Source organism: Rhinopithecus roxellana, chromosome 19 (assembly GCF_007565055.1).
Source record: "Rhinopithecus roxellana isolate Shanxi Qingling chromosome 19, ASM756505v1, whole genome shotgun sequence".
In the NCBI taxonomy this organism is placed as follows: Eukaryota; Metazoa; Chordata; class Mammalia; order Primates; family Cercopithecidae; genus Rhinopithecus; species Rhinopithecus roxellana.
The window spans coordinates 23,578,753-23,586,743 of NC_044567.1; the positions used below are offsets into that span (position 1 = coordinate 23,578,753).

Below are 7,991 nucleotides of genomic sequence, written 5' to 3' on the forward strand. Positions count from 1 at the left end.
CGCAGGGCTGATAAAATGCCCCAAATTCCTGGTCCTGCCTTCAGTGGGGAGGGCGTCTGGCAAATGTCAACGATAAAAAATACATTTTAATGGCACATGATGCAGCTGCTACCGTGGGGCGCAGCCAAATGAAGCAGGTTTGGAGCAGCAACTACTGTGAGCGGCCCCAGGGGCTCTGGCGGCCGCGCCTCCAGGGCGCTTTGCTAAGCTTTGTCCAGCCACGGCAACCCACCTCCCCCAGCCCATGGCATCCTCAAGGGCCCTTGGGATTGGGGGCCTCTTGCCTTCTATGGCATTATTTTAGGAACTGTGCCGTCTCCTACCTTGGCACCTTAAACACTTGAAGAGCTTCCCTGAGGGCTGGGAGCGGCCTTGGGCAGGTCTGAAGGCAGGATACCTTTGGGTCTCCCCAGCACATCCTCAGCCAGCCTCTGTGAACATTGAGAAATGCATGAACAAGGCTAGGCACGGTGGCTCACGCCTGTAATCCCAGCACTTTGGGAGGCCGAGATGGGCGGATACTTGAGGTCAGGAGTTCGAGACCAGCCTGGCCAACATGGTGAAACCCTGTCTCTACTACAAATATAAAAAATTAGCTGGGAATGGTGGAGCACGCCTGTAATTTCAGCTACTTGGGAGGCTGAGGTATGAGAATTGCTTGACCCCAGGAGGTGGAGGTTGCAGTGAGCCGAGATTACAGTACTGCAGTCCAGCCTGGGCAACAAGAGTGAGATTCCATCAGAAAAAAAAAAAAAAAGAAAAAAAAAGAAGAAAAGAAAAGAAAGAACAAATGAGCAATGTAACAAAAAAAGTTACAGTGGGACACTTTCCTCAGCTTCCTCCCTCTCCCTCATCCTGCAAAACCCAAGTATTTCTAGAAGAGGCAGGTCATGTGTAAGAAGGGTATTGAGAAGAGGTGAGGCTGGAGGGGGACCCCTGAGGGGAGGTTACGTGTTATGATCCCGTTTACAAATGTGGAAACTGAGGCACAGAGAAGCCTAGTGACTTGTCTGAGATCAAACAGTGAGTCGGTGGCACCCTAGGGACTTTTGCTGACAGCTCAGAATTCCACCTGCTACACTGTGCTGAGTTCACAGTGGGCTTTTACACTGTTAAGGGCTTACTCCAGTTCTCCATTACCACAGTGAATAATTGGTCACATCAGGGAGGGCCTGGGGCTGGGCGTTAGTGCTGGTGCAGAGAGGCTAAGTGGGGCTGGGGTGGAGAGAGTTTGGGACCCAGGGGCTTTGTTCTTCACTTGGGAGCTCCAGTCCTGGTCCGCAGGCCCTGGATCCTGTGCTTTGAGGAGAATGAGAAAAACCAGGCCAGGGCCAGATGAATGAGGTCAAGGGCTTGGGGTTTGCGGATGGGGACCTGGAGCTCAGCATGAGATCCTTCCCTTCCAGATCATCCTCAACTCCATGCACAAGTACCAGCCGCGGCTCCACATCGTTAAGGCTGATGAGAACAACGCTTTTGGCTCCAAAAACACCGCTTTCTGCACCCATGTGTTCCCAGAGACCTCCTTCATCTCTGTGACCTCCTACCAGAATCACAAGGTACAGCCACTGCCCCACAGACCCCGCTTAAAACCATCCTGCATTCCTTCCACCATGCAGAGAGGCAGAGTATGAAGCCAGAGTCCCAGCAGGGCTTGGGCAGGCTTAGTGCAGGGCCCTCAGAAGCCTAGAGTCCCTCAGAACCGTGAACAAATCGAATGATGAACAGAAAAGGACCCTAGACACGTCCATCTCCAGCGCAGAGGAATTACGGTCTCTGTGTTTTGCGGAATGGAGAAAATTGGCAACTGTGAAAACCAGGAGCTTAGAGCCTGCCTTGTGGTTTGAGCATTGGACCCTTTCATTCCACAATCTTCTTTCTCTTGGTTCATCTCCTGGTGCCTTCAGAGAGAGGGGTAGGGAATGGGGAGAGGAGCCCTGGGGTGCTGTCAGCTGGGGTGTGGAAGCAGAGCCTGAGCAGAGGCACTTCCCAGGCTGTGGTCGGCCACCTCCCACCCTCGCTACTGCCCCACCCAGCCCAGCCATCCCCACTGTGTCCCAGTCACTGACAGCCGTGCTCTGCCACCCATCTGCTTTCCACAGTATGCACACAGGGACTGGCAAGGTGGGCAGGGGTCACTGGGGAAGGGCCGTGGCTGTGGTGGATTTTAGGCAGAAGAGTGACAGAGTCAGAACTGCATCTAGAACGGTCACCCAGAGCCTGATGTGGTAGTTGCACAGACTCAGGCGGCAGGCCTGGGATGCTGACTGGGAAGCTGTTACAGGTCCCCAGGAGAGACCCATGGGGACAGAATCCCGGCAGTGCAGAGGGCTGGGCAGCAGCAGAAAGAATCAGAGGGTGGAGAGCAAGGAGAAGGGATCAGAGCCAGGAACAAACCAGGTGGGAATGGCAAGGCCCACTTCCCCAGACCTACCCTAGTTCTGACTTTGCCTGGGGTTGGGGAGGCAGGAGGGCCAGAGGTCAGCCCAGTCTCGCCCTCCTCCCGGTGACCCTGTGTGTTTTCTCCCCACAGATCACCCAGCTGAAAATTGAGAACAACCCTTTTGCCAAGGGATTCCGGGGCAGTGATGACAGTGACCTGCGTGTGGCCCGGCTGCAGAGGTGGGGCTGCGCGGCCCGGGGGTGGGGCGGGCAGATGGGATTCAGGCATGTGGCCTCTGTGACCCTCAGTGTATCTTCACTCTCTTCCTGTCTCTCCTCCTGTCCTCCCCACCCCTTCAGCAAAGAATACCCCGTGATTTCCAAAAGCATCATGAGGCAGAGGCTCATCTCCCCCCAACTCTCGGCCACACCGGACGTGGGCCCCCTGCTCGGCACCCACCAGGCGCTCCAGCACTACCAGCACGAGAATGGCGCTCACTCGCAGCTCGCGGAGCCGCAGGACCTGCCCCTCAGCACCTTTCCTGCCCAGAGGGACTCAAGCCTCTTCTATCACTGCCTGAAAAGACGAGGTAGTGCTCTCCTGGTCTAGAAGCCCTAGGGGGTCAGAGAAGGGGTGAGGTTCTCCCCGAAACCACTCTGCAGCCCCCCCGACCTCCCAACACACACACACGCATCTGGTGCTTGTGTGGCCTGGGAGAGTGAGCCTGAAGAGTTAGGGATCACAGCTGGGCGCAGGGCCATCTTTTCCAGTGCAGGGATGCTGGTTCTCATCTTTAATGCTGCCTTTGGAACCCTCACAGACAGCTTGTAGCCCTGGTGTCCCCAGATGCCTTTCCAAGTGTTGCTTTGCAGTCACTGCTCTGAGCGCCTCATGGGATGAGCTGGGCTCTGCCTGGAAGTGCAGGAAGAGGCTGACACTTCCCGGTCCAGAGGTTTTGGGATTGGAGCTGTTATTTGTCAAAGCAACCTCAATTCCAGAACAGGGAGGACTTGGTGTCTCACATGCAGGGCCTTCCATCCGATCATTCCTTCCAGGATCTGCAGTGGCTGCTTGAGAGTTGAGATGAGCTATTGTGGATGTAGATGGGGCTGGTAAGACAAGCCACAGCACCCTCTGTGCCAGGCCTCTTCGTAAAGAGGAGGAGCCCGGAGCTAGGCACCATCACGTCTGTGCTCTGTGCCAGGTTTTGATTCCTCCATGGATAGAATTGCGATGATTCATGTTACTCCACCAGAAGACCTCACGGGGCCGCTGAAATTCCCTTCAGAATGAGCCTGGGGACTTTTGCTTGCCATCCAGAATGTTCCCTCAGCCCTGCTCCTAGGGACTAGCCCGGCAGAGCTCCGAGATCCCCTGCATAAGTCTCATTAGAACTCAGTGACCTAGACCACGGGTCGTCAAGCTGTGGCCTTTGGACCTAACCCAGCCTGCTACCTGTACAAAATAGTTTTTACATTTCAAAACAATTGAAAAAAATCAAAAGGAGAATATTTAATGAAATGTGAGCATTATGTGAAATTAAAGTTTTAGTGTCCATAAAGTTTTACTGGAACACAGCCATACTCATTTACTTACAGGTTGTCTATAGCTGCTTTCATGGGACAACAGCAGAGTTTTGTAGTTGCAACAGATACCCTGTGGCCCACAAAGCCTAAGATATTTAGTATCTGGCCCTTTGCAGAAAAAGTTTGCCAACTCCTGACCTAGAGTGAGTAAGCCACCGGCCAGGATCAAGAGCTTAGCGCAGGGAGAAGAGAGGGATTTGGAGAGAAGACAGAGAATCGGGCTGAGTGAGGGGCAAAGGAGAGAGCTGGACCAGGGAGAGGAGCAGGTCTCCCTGGAAAGGGCAGATGCCACCAGCAGGGGCAGAGGAGAGAGGTGAGCACAGGCCTTCACACCCACTCAGCCCCTCTGCTTCCAGCCCTGTGTGTGCACACACAGAGCTCCCAGAATGAATCCCTGGAGAAAACAGGAGGAGGGAGGCCAAGATGAGCCATGGATGTGTGGGGTTTGTGGTTTTTTTTTTTTTTTTTTTTTTTTTTTGAGATAGAGTCTTGCTCTGTCTCCCAGGCTGGAGTATAATGGTGCAATCTGGGCTCACTGCAACCTCTGCCTCCTGAATTCAAACGATTCTTCTGCCTCAGCCTCCCCAGTAGCTGGGATTACAGGTGCATGCCACCACGCCCAGCTAAGTTTTGTATTTTTAATAGAGATGGGGTTTCACCGTGTTGGTCAGGCTGTCTTGAACTCCTGACCTCAAGTGATCCGCCCACCTTGGCCTCCCAGAGTGCTGGAATTACAGGTGTGAGCCACCGCACCCAGCCCGGATGAGTGTTCTTAAATTGGCTCAGTGGGCTGCTCCCCAAATCCTCAGGCCTGGGTCAGCCCTGGATCCCAGGGGAGGGCGCACCACTCCAGATAGTTAGACCTTCCTGGTGGAGGATGTCGAAAGGCACATACATGATTTGTGGCATCTGATGTCGTCTTCCTCCAGAGTATCTGCTTAGCCTGAAAAGTATGTCACCTTTTTCACTTATTATCAGTTCTATTTCTTAATTTTGTAGACACTGTTATGTTGGAATCTGTGTAGTAAAACTCCGATGGCTCTTCTTTAAACACATGTGAGGTTAGTTCCTCTTCTAAAAACAACAGAAACATGCCTACAAGTGGCTTTGGCTCCCTGAGGTCTTCCTGGGAGCTGAGGATGGAGGCAGAAACCTCATGGCCTTAATTTTCTGGCTCCTTCAGACAGATGTGGCCTCTGGGCCTGGGCTGGCCTGGCAAGGGCCTCCACTTTCCTTGGCCAGGGTGGGCCTAGCCTGAGAATGCCACTGCACACCAAGGCCTCTTACTCTCTCAAGAGTCAGGCTGGCGAAGGATCAAAGCCGAGTGCTGCCTGGCTAAGCCCGGCCCTCCGTGTCCGGTGATGTGGTGTCCCCCGTGGCCTCTGAGTAGGGTCCGTAATCTGACTACTTCTTGGCGGCTGCCACCCTATAAAAGCTGTGGCTGATTGAAATGGCTCTGGGAGTGCCATGGCAACATGGGGAGGGCGGGCGCCGAGGGAAAAGGACAGGCTGTCCCAGCGTCCAGCAGGGTGCCCTGGGGCCTGGGCTGGTGGAAATGGTTCTTCCTGAGTGTTACTTTGTCTTTCAGCAGATGGTGCCCGACACCTGGACTTACCCTGCAAGCGATCCTATCTGGAAGCCCCCTCTTCGGTGGGGGAGGATCACTATTTCCGTTCTCCCCCTCCCTACGACCAGCAGATGCTGAGCCCCTCCTACTGCAGTGAGGTGACCCCCAGAGAAGCCTGTATGTACTCAGGTTCAGGGCCCGAGATTGCTGGGGTGTCTGGGGTGGACGACCTGCCCCCACCTCCGCTGAGCTGTAACATGTGGACTTCAGTGTCACCGTACACCAGCTATAGCGTGCAGACGATGGAGACTGTGCCATACCAGCCCTTCCCCACCCACTTCACCGCCACCACCATGATGCCGCGGCTGCCCACCCTCTCCGCTCAGAGCTCCCAGCCACCAGGAAATGCCCACTTCAGCGTCTACAATCAGCTCTCCCAGTCTCAGGTCCGAGAGCGGGGGCCCAGTGCCTCATTCCCAAGAGAGCGCGGCCTTCCCCCAGGATGTGAGAGGAAGCCACCCTCACCACATCTAAATGCTGCCAATGAGTTTCTCTACTCTCAAACCTTCTCCTTGTCCCGAGAGTCTTCCTTACAGTACCATTCAGGAATGGGGACTGTGGAGAACTGGACTGATGGATGACTCTCACATCTCCTCCACAGCCCCGGGACTGTGTTGCTCCAGTATTAACCTCTGTGGGTGGCCTGCACTACCAAGAAACACAGGAAGGTATTCCAGAGGGAGTGTGTGTGTGTGTGTGTGTCTGCATGCGAGCACGTATGTATTTGGAGAGCATCCATCTTCTGACATACAACTGAGGTCATGACAAGGAAAAAAAAACACCACATTTATCTAAGAAGTGATTTTGGCTGCAGGACCTGGGTCCATTGTTATCTGACATCTCTTGACATGCCCGTGGGTGGGATGGGAGTGGAGGGTTCTTATGAGTTATTGGAAAGGTTTTATAATTGTTGATTTACTCAGGGGCCAGGTGGGGAGGTCTGTCCCATGGGGAAAGATTCTCATTGCTGGGGTAGGAAGATTCTTGCTGGGGTGTGACGGCTCTGTGCACACCTCAGAGTTCCTGGCCTTCTATTTGCAAGGGGAGTTGAGAGTCTGGTTTTGGTAGCAGGAGGCCCATTCCTTGGGCTTCTGGAGAGTCTGTAAGACTGCCTGAGAGGTGGGCTCAGCTAAGCCACAACATGTACTTTGATAGTACAGCTGGCTGCTCAGTTAGTGGCCTAGACATTGATGACTGGAACTCTGAGGTCTGAGGGATGACGTTCGGAAAGGGTCATGTGCTAAATGTCACCTGAGGGGTATTTTTAAAGGTTTTTTTTTTTCCTTCAAGAGGAGGGAAAATGCAACCAGTAGCATCTCTGTCATCATTCAGGTTTTGTAGTAAAGTACAGAACCCCTTCCCCCTAGGTCCCCAACATACAGTCTCTCATTCTGGTTTGCGGAGATTCGGCCTCCCAGGCATCATACCATCTGCATCCTATGATGGGCAATTATGAAACACGCCTCAGCTGGCATCATCCCCAGGAAGCCACACTGGAGCTGATGTCTGGCATCTCCAGGGCCTGTTCCGCTCACAGAAAATCTACGCTTCTGGAGCGAGAAAGCCCAACAGAAATAAAGATAGTTGAGAAAAATTCGTTTCTTCCAGTAAACTCAGCCAGTGAGCTCAGAAGAGCAAAGAGAATTCTCCAGTGTGGCACTCACACAGTCCTCAGCCCTGCGTTTTAGCATTGAACACCAGCAGGCCGTCAATGTGGCTGGGGTGAACTCTCCATCAAACTTGGGAAATCACTAAATTTTGCATGCTGAATAGCTATTTATATATTATATAAATAAATAAATATATTATATATATATATATCTCACAAATGCAGGCCACATGTCAAATTCAGCTTTGCTTTTTACAAATGAATGAACTTAATAAAAATAAATGTTGGAGGAGGTATTTGGAAAGACATCTATTTAAATTTTTATTACATGTTTGATATTAAAAACTAAGAATGGTTTAGATAAAACATATAAATAAATATATATATATATAAACACACACACACACTACAGATAAAGCTTTTTTAGAAAACACATTAGCTAACAGGTGATATGGAACTTCAAGTGTTTTGTTATATAGCATGGACTTTTTATTTTGCATATCGGAACATAAAGCCATTTTACAACTGTGAAGTGTGTGGATGCTCTTTATTACTGACTGGTCATTTCTTGGTTCTGCAATGGCCTCTGCCTCTTTTTTGCTGGTATTTTTTTTTTTTTCCTCAAGTGTCAGGTGAGGCCTTCAGTGCCTCTGAATATTTGTACCGTGGAGCCTCTGAGCTCAGAGTGAAGTCACTTAGGACCAACAGAGCAATTGTACCTTTGATCTCATGCTACCCCCTGGGTTATGAATCGGGATTCCAGGGTCCACAAAGACCCCAGAAGGG

The 7,991-nt window shown here is 52.0% G+C and overlaps 1 protein-coding gene across 2 annotated transcripts in view; it reads left to right on the plus strand.

Annotated features, from left to right (window-relative positions):
• TBX4 (T-box transcription factor 4) overlaps positions 1–7,737 on the plus strand; it is a 32,388-nt gene extending 24,651 nt beyond the window's left edge. The window contains exons 6-9 of one of the 2 annotated variants that reach the window (XM_010364075.2): positions 1,407–1,559; positions 2,534–2,622; positions 2,743–2,972; positions 5,558–7,737. In XM_010364075.2, the coding sequence (XP_010362377.1) occupies positions 1,407–1,559; positions 2,534–2,622; positions 2,743–2,972; positions 5,558–6,177 (1,092 nt within the window). In that variant the 3' untranslated portion in view covers positions 6,178–7,737. The remainder of the gene's footprint in view (positions 1–1,406; positions 1,560–2,533; positions 2,623–2,742; positions 2,973–5,557) is intronic. The other variant, XM_010364076.2, reaches the window with a different exon arrangement.
• The last annotated feature ends 254 nt before the right edge of the window (positions 7,738–7,991 follow it).